The following is an 18310-nucleotide window of genomic DNA, read 5'->3' on the forward strand; positions in this document are numbered from 1 at the left end:
GGGTGTGTGGAGGTGGGTGTCAGACCTGATGGTCAGGATGATGAGCAGGTTCCCAAGCACTGTGACCAGGTACATGGACAGGAAGAGGCTGAAGAGAAGCAGATGCACTGCTGGGTCCTCTGTCAGTTCCAGGAGCAGAAATTCAGAAACAGCTGTTTGGTTTCTGGGTTTTGTGCTAATGATGAATCTAATGTAAAAGAAATGTTACATCACAATAAAAACTAAGTCTCCTCGGTTCTGAACAAAAGCCATATCCCCTGGGAACTTGTTAGAAATGCTGATACCTAGACCCCACTCCATACCTACTGACAACAAGCTCCAGGGACACAGTCCAGCAGTCAGTCATTTCACAAGCTCCTCCACACATGAACACATATGAGAACTTGTGCTCAAGAAAAACTCGCTTGTGTATTTTGAACCTACATAAATAACGAAATCCTTCCCTCTGCTTATCTTCCCTTCCTTCCAATCTCTCTCCCTCTTTCATCCTTGGACACACTCATTCAGCCCAATTAATTCTTATACCCACACTCTGAATGAAATCCGACTCCAACACATGCTTTGTAAATAGCTGTTTCGTAGCCCCAAGGTCGTCATTGCTATCACAGGACCTGTCCTAAAACTTCACAGACTTGTGGCAATGATGGGAAAGGGACAGACCAACATCGGCCAGCACTTGCTCAACACCTGAGGTCCTGACAGTGACATTCCCCTTTGGGATGTTTTGTGTGCTCATCACATGCATCTGTCATGTTTCCTGCCTCACAGCGAACTTGTCAGTGGGACAAATCAGAAAAGAGGACAGAGAGACAGAACATCCCTGCACTTATAACTGCAAATTTGAAGGGCAGCATATTTCCTGTGTTCCCTCCCTCATGGGAGACTTGGTCATGCACAGAAGAAAGGAACTCTATATTCGTGGCATTAATATTCATTTGGCATGAATTAAACACAACTGAAATAAATTAAATGATGAAAACAAATTAGATGTATGAATCAATATACGCATTGAAAATTTACAACAGAGTAAGAATTGTATGATACAGTGGGTTCTTCATGAAAAAATGCTTATACATTTATCAAACCCCTGCAGAGATGTTTTTGTCCATTGTTCTATATCTAGCATAACAGAAGGATAGAAAATAACAATGAACATCTAACTAAGTACCAGTCAACAGTATCCAATTCACACTCTTCTCCATTTTAACTTTAGATCATACCATTCAAACAAATAAAACACGTGTTTGTGAACTCATGTGATCATACAATCGTATTTCTTTTTTCCCATTATAAATGGTTATAATTTATCTATCATATCTATGTGATTCACTCATGGATTTATTATATTTCCAACTATTGTTCCACAAGCAATTGTATGATTTTCATTTTACAAAGGTCTATATGACAAGATCATTTGTTCATGTCCTGTTATAATTGACATTCTTGTGTAGTTTTTTTTTAATTTACTGTTGATAATTTCATTAATTTTAACTACCCGAGTTATATTATCACATCTCAATTTATTTCTCCACATTCTGCCTAATTGATGATATGCAGTTTTCCTTTTACCCTACCTATACACGTGGATACATATAAAATATGAGACAATGCACAAGAGAAAATGTTGCAGTGCTCATGCTTCTGAGAAGAGATAATGAATGCAGTTCAATATGTAAGGATGCCATCAGTACATATAATTTTAATTAAAAAATATGAATCTGATAATAATGGGATATCAGCATTTGTAAGTTCTGGGAAAGGGTGAATGATAGTATATTTTCAATTATTTTAGCACTCTCTCTCTTTGTTGCTGTCACAATTAAAAATACTCTATGGTTCTACAATGAGGAACAAGTAGACAGGGAAGTAGCTTCCTGAGTCTATCTATGTCTGTGCATCCTTCCCCAGAGTCATCTAGTAAATCCACATGACATTCACATTCTTCTGTAAAACAAAATGTAGGAGAGGGTGATAGAAAGATAAGGTGAAGCTGACCAACATGTCTCTGCTCCACCACACAAAGGGAAGCAAATGCCAGAGAAGATTATCACAGTCATCCCTTTTGAAAATGGGAAGGTTTGTGCTCAAGAGGAAAATGGTTCTTGTCATTTCATACACAGAAGAGACCACCAGATAGAGAGTTATATCATGCAACATTGCTACCAAGAACATGTGACAATGGTGGCCGACAGCTAAGCACAGAGTCCCTGGGAGTCCTGGTCTTGAAAACCCTTAGGATTTTTTCCTCACAGCTCCATCACCAGGATGAAACTACACTAAACTCCTGTTTCCTTCTCATTGTCTACAGTACTTCAAGTTACCTGGCTGGCACCATAGTGGAGTGATGGGGGTCATCTCCCCTGCATGTTGGACGGACACACAAGGTCTGTCCTCAGGAAGGCAGAGGGACAGAGTGAGACACTGAGCTCCTGCCACAGACATATATTCTGAGGGGATTTCCAGGTCTTGTCTCCTGACTGGTCACAGGGTATTTACAGTTTCTGTGTCCCTGGGGACTCAATATCCAAAGCTCCTTATTAGACAAATGCATTATTGTTAGTTGGATCCTGTGACACTGCAAATCCTTAAAGGCCAAGACTCTGAAATGAGAGAATTCAGTATGACTGAGTTTGATGCTCTGCAAAGCCACGTTGCTCATTCACTTCTCACCTCCTGCTTCTCTCAGACACAGTTCACAGACCTCACACACATGCACATACCACCCTTCTCTCACTTTATCCCAGACTTTTTTTTCTTTAGTAGAAGCAATGGTCTTTCTGAAATCTGATTCTAGTTTTATGTATGGAAGCATAGTATTTATATGTGGGCATACATATCACATTTGTAAATATAGCTAAGATAACGTAAAAAAATGCAAACACTCAAACTTTCTCTAAGAATCACAGAATGTTTCTTGAGCCTTACTCTTCATTCTGGGCATTTAGCTCATCAGATGCTAATATACAATCTGTCGACCATTCTGACCGTAACTGATACAGACATCTGGATTAATCCTTTTTTGAACTTCGTAAACACGTTTTCTATTTCATCAGAATAGTGCCTGGTTATATTTTATTTCATATGAGGGAAAATAAATAAGTTCAATCCATGAACTTGTGACTCTTGATTTTTTATAGAGCCATGGGAAATTAAGATAGCTTCTTTAACAAATGGTGCTGGCAAAACTGGAAATCCATACGTAGTAAAATGAAATTAAACCCCTATCTCTCACCCTTCACAAAACTCAACTCAAATTGAATCAAGGATATATGAATTAGACCTGAGACACTTCACCAAATGGAAGAATAATTAGGCCCAAATCTTCATCATGTTGGCTTAGGACCTGACTTCCTTAACTTGACTCCCAAAGCACAAGATATCAAAGCAAGAATCAACAAATGGGATGGAGTCAAACTAAAAAAGCTTCTTCTTAGCAAAGGAAACAATCAATAATGTGAAGGGAGAACCTAAAGAGTGGAAGAAAATCTTTCCACATCCACTTCAGATACAGAGCTAATCTCCAAATTTTAGATAGAACATAAAAAATTTTACACAAAAAAAACAAAGAACCCATTCAAAAAATAGGCTATATAACTGGGCAGACACTTCACAGAAAAAGATATACAGGAAATCAACAAATATATTAAAGGTGCTCATCATCTCTAGTAACTAGAGAAATGGAAATCAAAACTATCCTATGATTTCATCTAACTCTAATTTGAATGGCTTTCATCAAGAACACAAGCAATAATAAATATTGGCCTGGATGTGGAGAAAAAGGCACACTCATACCTTGCTGTGGGAGTTGTAAATTGGTACACTCACTCTGGAAAGTGTGGAGATTCCTCAGAAAACTTGGACCTGCCATTTGCCCAGCTATCCCACGCCTCGATTTATACCCAAAGGACATAAAATTAACATACTATAGCAGTGCAGCCACATGAATGTTTACAGCTGCTGCATTCACAATAGCTAGATTGTGGAACCAACCTGGATGCCCTTCAATTGATGAATGGATAAAAAAAAAATAACTGTGGTATACATACACAAAGAACTAATACTCAGCCATTAAAGGAATAAAATTATGTCATTTGCTACTAAATGGATGTATACTGGAGAATAACAAACTATGTGAAATATGTCAATCCCGAAAAACCAAAAGCCAAATGTTTTCTCCGATAAGTGAATGATGATACATAACAGGGGGGTATCAGGGAGTAAGAGAAGAATGGAGGTACTTTGGATTGTGTAGAGGGAAATGGGGCAGGCGAGTGTGGGGAAAGGAAAGATAGGAGACTGAGATAGACATTATTACCCTAGGTCTATGTATGATTACACTAATTGTGTGAATCTATATTGTGCACAACCATAGAAACAAAAAGTTGTACCCCATGTGTGTACTATGAATTAAAATACAGTCTGTAAAAATAAAAAAAATAAAAGAAATATATTAAAAAGTAAAGTTATGTGTAAACAAATAAATATTTTAAATCACTACAGGTGGAATACCTAGTTAAGCCTCTGACTCTATGACCTGAACACAGATATGGAGTTCAATGAGTTGAAACCATTTATCAAACATCACAGAAAGAAAAGCAAAGTAAGGTAGCAACCCCAAGAATTTTAACTTTTGTTTTATTGGTTTATTTGAGAGAGCCTTGATGACAGAAGAGTCAGGCATTCTGTCTCACCAGGATACCTGTCACATTGCCTTATTCTAAAACACAAATCCATAGAAAATGGTACATCATTGCTTAAAAAATATCCTAACACAGAGTTTCCTCAAGGCCTCCCTCATGGTCCTGTTCCTCAGGCTGTAGATAAAGGGGTGCAGCATCTGAGTCACCACACAGTATATCACTGAGGCCACTGCAGTCTTCCTGGGGGATTCAGTCACTGCAGAGCTAATGTATACACCCAATACTGTCCCAGAGAACAAGGAGACAGCAGACAGGTGAGAACCACAGGTGGAAAAGACTTCGTACCTTCCTCTCACTAATGGAATTTTCAAAATAGAGGAGAAAATTTGAGTATAAGAACAAACTATTCCAGAGGGAGCAATTCCACCAAACAGGATAACTACAACATATATCAGGATGTTATTGATGAGGGTGTCAGAACAGGACAGATGATGACCTCAGTGAGTTCACAGAAGTGGGGGATCTACAGGGCTGTGCAGAATGACAGGGGCAGCACCTTCAGACTGTGCAGGAGGGCACTCACAATACTAATGACCAGGGAAAGTAAAATCAGTCAATCACAGAAGCCGGCATTCATGATGATTGAAGAGCTGAGAGCTATACACAGTCACATGGCAGTCATAGGCCATTGCTGCAAGAAGACAGTTTTCCAAGACAGCAAAATCAAAGAAAAAGCAGGCCTTGGAGAGATATCCTGAGTAGGTGATGCTCTGATCTGGCCTGGGATTTGCCCAGGGGTAAACCACTTGCCTAGCATGCATTAGGCCTGGACTTCAAACCCAGCACACCACACACAAGAAAGGAAACAAGAAAAATATTATACCCATGTAAGAATATGTCCCAATGAACCCCATCTTTGAAATAACTGCAATCCATGCAATCCACTAATAAAAACATTTTTACAATAAGCTAATGATTTCTACAAAAATGATAGGGCAGTTGCACATCAACTACTGACCATTTCATAGAATTCAGAATGACCCAACAATGTTTTACTTTCTTTCTTTATTGAGTTGTATTGGAGCATTGTAATTCTACAATATTAGGATTCATTGTGATATATTTTTTACAGGAACTTAACACGATTTTGTCAGTTACATTCTGCAGTATCTATGATCCTGTGCTTGAAAGTTCACCAGCAGATTTGTGGACTGGTAATGATCTGGATCACAAGAACATTCTATTAGGAGTATAGATTGGTTCAACCACTTAGGAAAGTACTTTGGCACTTCCCAAAGGAGAAGAGTTGCTCCCATATACACAACAACTCCACTCCAATGGTAAAAATCTTGTTTATTTCTACTAGAGGACTTGTGCAATATTACTCAAATATGTTTACCCATAATAGTCCAAGATGTGGACTGGGGATATGTAGCTCAGTGGTAGTGTTTGCATATCATGTAGAAGACCCTGGGTCTGATCCAACACACCATTGAAATAATCCACAAAGAGCTGAAAGCTTGCCACTGAACATTGAATCAACATCAGGCAAGATAAGTGTATTCTTTTGTTTTAATTAGTTATACATGACAGTAGAATGGAGTGATTAGACACAAGTTAATTTCTTTTCATGCCAAATAGTTTTACATTGTATATGTTGAAATCAAAATACAGTTTGATACATAATATATAAATGGAGTGTAAGTTCTCATTCTTCTGGCTATACATGATGTAGTATACCACCAGTCCTATAGTTATATATGCACATGGGGTAATAATGTCTCATTGATTCTACTATCTTTCCTATTCCCATACCACCACCCCTCCCTTCAATCCCCTCCACCTAATCTAAAGTAATTCTATTCTTCCCTAGTTGTGCCACTTTGAGAATTAGCATCCACATATCAAAGAAAACATTCAATTTTTATTTTTGGGGGGATTGGCTTATTTCCCTTACCATGACGTTACCCAACTCCATCCATTGACCAGCAAATGCCATAATTTCATTCTTCTTTAAGGCTGAGTAATACAACTGTATTTTTAAAAATATTTTTACATTAGATGGACACAATACCTCTTTTTTGATTCATTTGTTAATGTGGTGCTGACAATTGAACCCAGTGCCTCACACATGCTAGTCAATCACTCTACCACTGACCTACAAACCCAGCCAACATAACTGTATTTTGATTTCAACATATACAATGTAAAACTATTTGGCATGAAAAGAAATTAACTTGTGTCTAATCAACATCAGTTTGAATCTCAAGGTAAAATGATGCTAAAACAATCATAAACACAATTCATACAGCAAGATTCAAGTCTTTAATTATATATGAGCAAGTTTTTAATAAGCCTATATTAAATGTTGCAAGGATGATAAAAACATGCTGTTGAGGACTGGGAGTGTAGTTTTCTAATAGAGCACTGGCCAAGTACACATGAGGCCTCAATTCAATCCCCAGCACCTCACCCAAAACAAACAAACAAAAAAAAGTAAATAGAATTAAGAAATAAAGAAGCAGAACTATATATCCATGTATGAATATGTCCCAATGAACCCCACGATTGTGTATATAACTGCAATCCGCTAATAAAAACATGTTTAAAAGAAGCAAAGGAGTTCTACAAAAAATGATAGGGATGTTGCGCAATCAACTACTGGCAACTTCATAGGATTCAGAGAAATTGAACAATATTTTACTTTTCAGTACATTTTAATGGTACAATATAATTCTACATAATATTTGGTTGCATTGTAATATATTGTAACAAGCACATAATATAATTTGCTCAGTTTCTTCCCAGGTGAATACCCTTTTTCTTCCTTCCTCCCTTTCTCTAACCCCATATTCTTCTCTTTTCTATTGTTATCCTAAAGAATATTTTCTAAGTGATGAAAACAGAAATTCAGCAAATCCTATAATATTACAGAGCACATAAATACATATGAATGGAGAACCCTCCAAAATACTCTCTTTCCTCTTGAATCACTTATTTGTGTGTTTTCATTGTATTACTATAATTTTTATATTGCAGGTAAGTTTTATAAACAAAATACATAATGTTTTAATAAGCAAATTCTAACCAAGACTTTGTAGGTTGCAAATTACAAATACATTGTCCTCTCTTCTTGGAATATGTTTTCAGACTTGAAACAGTATCAGAATCTCACACAGTAGTTATTTTAAAAGCACATACTTGCAACATATTGCCCACACATTCATATTTAGCAGTTTTGAGAGGATACCATTGAACATGTAGTAGCATATAATCCTCGGATACTCACCTCCACATGTGCTCTGTGCACACAGAACCTCTTCTGAAGCTGTCCACAGATGGTGGTGCTGAACACTTTTACTTGTGCCCCAGCACCAGCTCCTGCCCAATTGACAGTCTCCTACATTCACCGGTCAGAATTCCATTGTTTAAATCTATATGTGAGAGATCATACCGTTTTAGGAACAGTGTTTTCTCCTTTTTGGAAAGTGATGACCCTTAACCTTGACTTTTTTGATTTTCTCTTCCACAGTTGTTTTTTTAATTATTTTTTATACCTAAGAGTGCCCACAAAAAAATGGAAGCCTTCCCCCTTACAAAAATGGTTTAACTCACAGAGAAAAACTTAAAAGTTTTATGAGAGTGCTAAATGGTCATTTAGACATATTCCAGAAACTTGGCTTAATTATGATGAAAATCACCTTAAAAATGATATTCTTCCAAATATTTTCCCCAGAGCCATCTTCATATCTTCATTCCTCAGGCTATAGATAAAGGGGTTCAGTATTTGAGGGACCACAGAGTACATCAATGAAGCCACTGCAGTCTTCCTGGAAGACTCAGTAACGGAGGAGCTAATATACACCCCAAAAGCTGTCCCGTAGAACAAGGAAACAACTAAGAGATGAGATCCACAGGTGGAAAAGGCTTTATATTTTCTTCCACCTGCAGGCAATCTCAAAAGAGAACAGACAATGAGAGAATAAGAAAAAATAATCCCAAACAGAGCACTACCACCCAGTATCACAGAGGAAATGTAAATCAAAATATTATTGATGAGGGTATCAGAACAGGCAGATTTAATGACTTGAGAAAGTTCACAGAAGAAGTCAGGTATCTCCAAGTGTGTGCAGAAGGACAGCTGCAGCACCATCAGAGTGTGGAGCAGGCTATTTACACCACTAATGAACAAAGAAACCAGAACTAGCAGGACACAGAAGGAAGGATTCATGATGATGGGGTACATCAGTGGGTGACAAATGGCCACATAGCGGTCATAGGCCATTGCTGTGAGGAGACAATTTTCCAGGACAAGAAAAGCCATGAGAAAGTAGACCTGGGAGAGGCAACCTATGTAGGAGATGCTCTGACTCTGTGCTTGGATGTTCAGCAGCATCTTTGGGATTGTGCTTGTGCTTATACAGATGTCTGTGAAGGACAGGTTGGAGAGGAAGAAGTACATGGGTGTGTGGAGGTGGGTGTCAGACCTGATGGCCAGGATGATGAGCAGGTTCCCAAGCACTGTGACCAGGTACATGGACAGAAAGAGGCTGAAGAGAAGCAGCTGCAATGCTGGGTCCTCTGTCAGTTCCAGGAGCAGAAATTCAGAAACAGCTGTTTGGTTTCTGGGTTTTGTGCTAATGATGAATCTAATGTAAAAGAAAAGTTACATCACAATAAAAGCTAAGGCTCCTCAGTTCTGAACAAAAGCCATATCCCCTGGGAACTTGTTAGAAATGCTGATACCTAGACCCCACTCCATACCTACTGACAACAAGCTCCAGGGACACAGTCCAGCAATCAGTCATTTCACAAACTCCTCCACACGTGAACACATATGAGAACTTGTGTTCAAGAAAAACTCTCTTGTGTATTTTGAACCTACATGAATAATGAAATCCTTCCCTCTGATTATCTACCCTTCCTTTCAATCTCTCTCCCACCTTCATTCTTGGACACACTCATTCAGCACAATTAATTCTTAGGCCCACACTCTGAATGAAATCTGATTCAGGCACCTGTTTTGTAAATAGGAAAAAATCCTAACATCTTTCAATAGCCCCAAGGTCCTCATCACTATCACAGGACCTTTCCTAAACTTCACAGACTTGTGGCAATGATGGGAAAGGGACAGATCAACATCAGCCAGCACTTGCTCAGCACCTGCAGTCCTCAAAGTGACATTTCTTTTTGGCACATTTTGTGTGCCTCAACACAGGCATCTGTTATGTTTCCTGTTTCAGAGGGAATTGTCAGTGGAACAAATCAGAAAAGAGGACAGAGAGAAAGAACATCCCTGCAGTTATAACTGCAAATTAGAAGGGCAGCATATTTCATGTGTTCCCTTCCTCATTGGAGACTTGGTCATGCACAGAGGAAAGGAACTCTATATTCATGGCATTAATATTCATTTGGCATTGACATAATACAACAAAAATGGTTTAAATGATGAAACAAGTTAGATGTATGAATCAACATAAGCATTGAAATGTTACAACAGAGTGCAAATTGTATGATACAGTGGTCCTTCATGAAAAAATACTTAAATATTTATCAAATCTCTGCAGAGATGTTTTTTGTCCACTGTACTATATCTATCATAACAGATGTATAAAAAATAACAATGAACATCTAACTAGCTACCAGTCACCATTATCCAATTCACACCCTTCTCCATTTTAACTTTAGATCTTACCATTGAAACAAATAAAGCATGTGTATATTAAGGCATGTGATCATACAATCATATTCCTTTTTCCCAGTATAAACGGTTATAAGTTATCTAGTACATCTATGTGATTCACACACGGTTTTATTGTATTTCCTACTATTCTTCCACAAGGAATTATATGGTTTTTATTTTACAAAGGTCTATATGACAAGCATCATTTGTTCATGTCATTTTACAATTGAATTTCTTCTGTAATTTTTTTTAAATTACTGTTGATAATTTCATTAATTGTAACTACCAGAGTGTTCTGCTATATTATTACATCTCAATTTATTTCTCCACTTTCTGCCTAATTGATGATATGTGGTTTTCCTTTTACCCTTCTTATACACATGGACACATATAAAATATGAAACAATGCACAAGAGAAATTGTTGCACAGTTCATGCTTCTGTGAAGAGACAATGAATGCAGTGAATGTAATGGTGCCATCAACATATTATATTTCAGTAAAAAATATGAATCTGATAATAATGGGATATCAGCATTTGTAAGTTCTGGGAAAGGGTGAATGGTAGTGTATTTTAAATTATCACTCTCTTTTGCTGTCAATATTAAAAATACTCTATGGTTCTATAATGAGCAACAGGTAGACCAGCGGGTAGCTTTCTTGGTCTGCCGATGTCTCTGCATCCTTCCCCAGAGTCACACAGTAAACAGAGATAACACCCACTTTTTTCTTCAAAAAACATTTGGAGCAGGACATAGAAAGATAAGGTGAAGCTGACTAACACTTTCCAACTCCACAACCCAAGGGCACAAGAAAATGCCAGAGAAGGATGTCACATTCATCCCTTTTGACACATTCATCCCTTTTGAAAATGGGAAGTTTTGTGCTCACGAGGAAAATGGTTCCTGTCATTTCATACACAGAGGAGACCTTCGGATGGAGAACTATGTGAAGATATTTTACAAAGGTATCAAGAACATGTCACAATGGTGGCAGACCACTAAGCACAGAGCCCCTGGGAGAAGTGGTTTAACCACACTCAGATTTTTTTCTCACAGCTCCATCACTAGGATGAAACTGTACTGAACTCCTACTTCCTTCCCATTTTCTATGCCACTTCAAGTTACCTGGCTGGCCCCATTGTGGAGTGATGCTGGTCTTCTCCCCTGGATGTTCGATGGACACAAAAGATCTGTCCTCAGGAAAGTAGAGGGACAGAGTGAGACACTGAGCTCCTGCCAGAGACATATATTCTGAGGGGATTGCCAGGTCTTGTCTGCTGACTGTTCACAAGTTATTTGCAGTTTCTGTGTCCCTGGGGACTCAATATACAAAGCTCCTTATTAGACAAATGCAATATTGTTAGTTGGATCCTATGGCACTGCAAATTGTTAAAGGCAAGTCTCCAAAAACGCAGAATTCAGTATGACTGAGTCCCTTGATCTGCAAAGCCAAGTTGCTCATTCACTTCTCACCATCTGCTTCTCTCAGACACATTACACAGACCTCACACACATGCACACACCACGCCTCTCTCACTTTATCCCAGACTTTTTTTTTCTTTAGTAGAAGCAATGGCCTTTCTGAAACCTGATTCTAGTTTTCTGTAGGAAGCAGAGCTTTTATACACATCACATTTGTAAATATAGCTAAGATAATATAAAAATGCAAGCACTCAAACTTTCTCTAAAAATTACCGGATGTTTCTTGAGCCTTAATCTTCATTCTGGGCATTTAGCTCATCAGATTCTAATCTACACTCTGTTGATCATTCTGACCAAAACTGATGTAGACATCTGGGTTAATCCTTTTTTGACCCTCATAACCATATTTTCTAATTTCATCACAATAGTGCCAGGTTATAATTTTTTCACATGAGGGTAAATAAATATGTTCAACCCATGAATTGTGATTCTTGATGTTTTTATAGAGTTATAGGTAATTACATCACCGGCAAGGCCGTTTATTATCCTCCCAGTACACAATCAAATTTCAAACATAGTTAGGTGAAGAAACTTTTCCATGTTGAAACTTAATTATGAGCTTTCTTCTCTAAAGATTTCAATATTTTCCCACATTTTTCATACATGACATGACATGTTAACTTTTTTAATTGAGCTTCTTCTTTAATCAGTGGTACTATGCTATACTATTTGATAATGGAAAGAGATAGATGACATTATCATGTCATTCCACACCTTCCTAGCCTCATTAACTTCAAACACATGAAATAATCAATAAGTTTTTAAATCACAGAGCTTGTTCTCATAAAACAAGATACAAGTTTTAGACACACAAAAAAATGAACTCAAGCATAAGCAGTAGTGTGGATAATCAAGGGGCACAATGAATTCAAGACCCTATGGAAAAGGTTCCTGCCTCCATGTAATAGGGTTAAACATTCTGGAAAAGATCAGGTGTTGAAGCCTGGGGAAAAATTGAAGCTTCAAATTGAGAATATTAGGCAAACTGAAACTGTTGAACTGTGTCAGATTATAAAAGTGACTAAAAACAGTTGAAGATTTCAGGAAATCTACTGAGACGCAAGAGAACCACGGTACCTGCTGGTTTCCTGGCTAAATTTTTTATTATTAAAATCACAACCAGAGGCAACACTAAACTTAATTCAGACTATAGAATTGATTGGTTATTCTAAAAACCACTGGGACCCTTCTATATTGGAAAAAGTAAGTTCATAGGCCTAAAAATGAAGGGGACTCATTCACATAAGATCTGCAAATCAAAAATTAAACAAGGGTTTCGGAGGGAGCTCAGTGGTAGTGTTTTGCTAGCATACATGAGACCCTGGGTTCCATCCTCAGCACCACAAAAGAGAAAGTAAAAAATAAATAAATAAACAAACTAAGAAGTAAAATAATCCTGAAGCAGAGTCTTAATCTATTCTGTGCTGCTTAACACAATAGTGCACTAGGGAATTCATAAAGAAGAGGAAGGTCTTGACTCTCAGTTCTGGAGGCTGTTGTCACTTTCACGGCCACAGGAGGTATCTGGCTAAATGTCCCATCTCTGCTTCAGAGCTGGTGCCTTCAATGCCCTATCCTCCAGAAGGCACGCATGCTGCACTCACGTGGAAGCACAGCAGATGAAGGGAAGCCACCCCTGAAAGCCTTTTGATGGCATCTTATTAATCCATTGACGAGGGAAGAGCTCTCAAGGCCTAAGCACCTCCTAAAGGACCCCACCTCTCAAAACTGCTTCAGTGACATCTGCACTTCAACATGACCTTTGAAAGGACAAACAAAGCAGAGCACAGAGAATCACCAAATGACTAATCAATACCTAATAAGCCCAGCAGTGTTGTAATGGAATGAGTTACAGTCCCACCCAGAGCGACATTGATCAGCTTCCCCTCCTCCAAGACTCTTTTCCTAAGTATGCAGCCTTCACCTATTTGTCACTTAAGTTAATGTCCCAAGTGAGAGAATCACACATAATTCAATTCATGAAAGACATGTCATATCTTTGACTCAATGGAAGGGTTATTTTCAACTGACTTAGGGATGGACACTCAGGATTCTGTGTATGGGAACCACATTAGATGTGACACTTGTATCTGCTACAAACCCCTGGTGACCTTGGAAGAGCTAGTCCTATAAGATCCACATTATGGTAGACTGAAGACACTCTGCTCCCTATTCAGGTACACACCCTCACTGAGGTTCTAATATTGAGGTTCTCATGTGACAAGTTCTCAGGGTTTTCACCAATCACCAGTCAGTTCTCTGTAGTATAAGATTTCTGTAGTATTTCACCACCTTATAATCAGGTTTACTTTTATTGGAACCTTAAAGGTCCTCACTGATGAAGTTCAAATATCTTAACATCATCTCCACTGCTGAGAAAATCTAACTAAATGAGTATGTTAGATTATAACAATACCTCAGAAAGATTTCCTTCACTAGTGACTGGTCCCGATTATTATTAAATTGTGTACAAAACACAACTCCCTTTCTGCTCTCTAGGCCTATCCTGGGGTGCAATGGACGGGATCCACACATGCAGTGAGGCAGAAGGCAGTCTCCAGATATGACAACGGCCTCCTTTGCCTTCTTCTGACCTGCCCACCTTCTACTGCTTTCTCTCTTCTGAGACTGATCCATAAAAAATCCCTGAGACTCTCCAAAATATATAGCAGCACCACCTCAAAAAAAATACAATTTTAAAATGTACCACACGCTAAGTGAAATAAACCAGGCATAGAAATGTAAGCCTTGCACTATCTTACTTATGTTTGGAATCTAAAGCAGCCAAGGGGGAGCACAAGGGTGGTGGTGAGATCTTGGGCAGGGCAGTGGATAGATAAAGGAGAGAAACCGATGAAAGAGTACAAAGTTTCAATTACACACAAAGAATGAGTTCTCTTGACCTACTGCACCTCACAGTGACTAACTATGGGGTTTTAAACATTGTCACTACAAGGAAATAATGTTTATGAAGTGATGGATGTGTAAATTAGCCTTAGAGGTACATTGAATAATATACACATGCATTAAAACATGACATTGGACCTTAAAAACACACGATTTTGTCAATTTTTTTTAATTTTTTTAAAGTTTAACACATTTAAAAAATATACCAATGACCTAAATAAACATTTCTCAAAAAATATATACAAATGAACAACTCTATGAAAAAAAGTTTCCATTTCACTAATCATCAGGGAAACCCAAATAAAAACCACAGTATGATATAATCTCACCTCAGAATGGCTATTATTAAAAAGACAAAAAATAACAAATGCTGGTGATGATGCAGGGAAAAGGGAACTCCTACACACTGTTGGTGGAGCTGTAAACTACTCCTCCCATGATAGAATGCAGTGTGGAACTTTCTTAAATATCTGTACTTAGATCATCCATAGGATTTGGCAATCCCATAACTTATTGTATATCCAGAAGTGATTTTATCAGTACACACAAGAGACCTCACAGTTACTGTATATTGCAGCACTCTTCACAGTAGCCAAGACAGGAAGTCAAACGAGGTGCCAGTCAGTGAGTGAATGGATAAAGTAAGTGGAATATAGAATGGAGCATTAATCAGACATTGAAGAGTGAAATTCCGTCACTTACAGCACCATTAATGTAACCAGAAGATATTCTGTGAAAAGAAGTCAGGCACAGAAGGACAAATAGCACACATTCTCACCTACATGTGGGTGCTAATGCTGATCTCACAAGTGGAGAGAGCAGTGCATGCTTGCCAAAGCTTCTGAAGATGTGGGAGAGAGGGGAGTGTTAACAGGGACAGAGGTACAGTGAGATGTGAGAAATGACCTCTGATATTGTGTAGCAAAGTCAAAAAACCGTGATTGACAACAACTGATACATATTTCAAAATGAGAACATTCTGTATGTTCCAACAAAAAGAAATGGTGAATATCTGAAAACAAAATGTTTGAGTTGGTTGACATACCAGCTGACCTGATATGATTATGCCTTGTATACATACATGAAAATATCACACGGAAGTCCATAAAACGGTGTAAGTGCTATTTGTCAAAAAAAATTATATGTAAATAAATATTAATATCTATTTAAATCACTAAGGCTGGGACACTGAGTTCAGCCTCTGACTCTATGATCTTAATTTAGAAATGGAGTTTAAAGAGCTGAAACCATTTTTCAAACATCACAGATCTAGAAAGAAAAGCAAAGTTAGGTAACAAACCCAAGATGGTATATATTTAGTTTTTGGGTTTTTTTTTTCTTCTGGTTATTTGAGAAAAATTTGAAGTCTGAAGTGTTAAGCATTTTTCTCACCAGGATTACAGTCACTTTGTCTCACTCTAAAACCCAAATGCAAAGAAAATGGCACATCACAGCAGAGAACTTACCCTACCCCAGAGTTTCCTCAAGGTCTCCCTCATGTCCCTGTTCCTCAGGTTGTAGATAAAGGGTTTCAGCATTTGAGGGACCACAGAGTACATGACAGAAGTCACTGCAGTCTTCCTGGGGACTCAGTCACTGCAGAACCACACTGAAAACTGTCCCATAGAACAAGGAGACAACAGAAGCATAGGACCCAAGGGGGAAAAGTTTTTTTTATAACTTCCTACCACTGATGGGATTTTAAAAACAGAGGAGACAATTTGAGTTTAAGAGCAAACTATTCCAGAGAGAGCAACTCCACCAAATAGTACAACTGCAACTTATATCAGGATGTTATTGATGAGGGTGACAGAGCAGGCCAGCTTGATGACCTCAGGAGTTCACACAAAAAGTGGGGGATCTCCAGGTTTGTTCAGGAGGACAGGTGCGGCACCTTCAGACTGTGCAGCACAGCACTCACAGTACTATTGACCAGAGAAAATAACATCGCAGAACACAGAGGTGTGCATTCAGATGACTGTATAGCTCAGAGGGTGACAAACGGCCACATAGCAGTCATAGGTCATTGTTGCAATTCAACAGTTTTCCAAGTCAGAGAATTCCAAAACAAAGCAGGCCTTTGAGAGTATCATCCTGAGTAGATGATACACTGATCCTGTGCTGCAGTGTTCACCAACATCTTTGGAATCCTGGTTTTGCTTAAAGAGATATCAGCCAAGGACAAATTGGGGGTGTGTGGGTGGGATTCAGAGCAGATGGCCGGGATGATGAGCAAATTTTCCACAATGATGACCAGGTTCATGGACAGGAACAGGCTGAGGATGAGGGGCTGCTGTGCTGGGTCCTCTGTCAGCCCCAGGAGGTGGAATTGGGAAACATCTGTTTTGGTTTCTAGCTCCCATGTTGGTGATGAATCCGATGGAAATATTGAGTGAATTAAAATGTCTGGACCAGCTTCAGAAACATGTGGGAGCATGTTAAAAGCCTAGGTTTTGACACCCAATCAGACTTATTCCTCATGAACCCTGAGGCTAAGTACTAGCTGCTACACTTTAATAAGCCCTCTAGTACTTTGAATACATGCAGACTTTTGAGAATAGTTATGTTCAGTGCAGAACTTTCTCAAATAGCCAAATAGATATTCAAATATTTTCCTTTTCTACTTTTCCCTCCATATCCCTTCCATCACTTCTCTTCCCTCCACTCCCTTTTATGAATCTCTGAGGGTTATGTCAAATTGCAGGTGTGTTAGTTCTTACAATCCTCCCCATTTACCCACAAGGAAACTCAAGGTGAGATTTCATCATGAATGTAAAATAACAGTGAGTTCTTCACAAACACTGATATACTCACAGATGAGTTGATTTTCTTGACCAATCTGTTAATGCCCTGGAGAGCACAGAAATAACATTACTAAATGGTCACTTAGATCTCATCATTTACCTTTGTGATTTTAATATTTCCTTTCTGACCAAAACCTCTAGTCTTTCACTGTATTGCAAAGGTATGTCCACCACTACCCATGAAATAACTTACAGCAAGTAGACGGAAGTGAGCAAAGATTAGCAAAAGCCGCCTCTACACAGAAAACTCTTAGGACTTTCCCACAGGAACGTAAGTCACCTCCTTTAGCAATTAATGCTAGGAGAAGCTGAGCAACTGTATCTATGAGACTCTGTCACAACCTAAGAGAGTTCTTCCCATGAGGTAATAGGTGGAGGATGACCTAACCTTACCTGGTTTGAGTATGCTGGGCAACATTTGCATAGCATCACACTGAGCACCTCCAACATATAAAATCCTGTTCAATACTATTTCAGTGAAGCTGGAAGAAAAACTCTGGAGATGTTTTATGATGAGAAAGGAATAGGACAAAAGCATCCAGCACAGTGCTCACCTCATACTGACTTTTCCTATGGGATTCCGGTTTTTGTTTTTTTTCTGTCACATATGGTTGCATGTGGCACTATTCATTCCTTGAAAAGAAGTAAGATGTTGGGGAAGTTGAGGGAAGAGGAAAGAAGAACATCCCCAGTATGACAATGAAAATATAAGGAAATATGTAATATATTCTGGAAATGCAGGTCATGGAGAATAATGAGAATAAATTATCAATGATACCAGTAACACTCAAAGA

The 18310-nt window shown here is 38.5% G+C and overlaps 1 protein-coding gene across 1 annotated transcript; it reads right to left on the minus strand.

Moving 5' to 3' along the window:
* Window positions 1–8337: 8337 nt before the first annotated feature.
* Window positions 8338–9105, minus strand: LOC124967921 (olfactory receptor 7G2-like). The gene has a single exon (XM_047530356.1). It carries the CDS (start codon window positions 9100–9102, stop codon window positions 8338–8340), a length of 765 nt encoding a protein of 254 aa, XP_047386312.1. The 5' UTR covers window positions 9103–9105.
* Between the last annotated feature and the right edge of the window lie 9205 nt (window positions 9106–18310).

The sequence above is a fragment of the Sciurus carolinensis genome, chromosome 17, assembly GCF_902686445.1.
Source record: "Sciurus carolinensis chromosome 17, mSciCar1.2, whole genome shotgun sequence".
Lineage (NCBI taxonomy): Eukaryota > Metazoa > Chordata > Mammalia > Rodentia > Sciuridae > Sciurus > Sciurus carolinensis.

Coding starts and splice junctions, on each gene's coding strand:
- LOC124967921 (XM_047530356.1), bottom strand. CDS start 9,102: ATGTACTTCTTCCTCTCCAACCTGTCCTTCACAGACATCTGTATAAGC.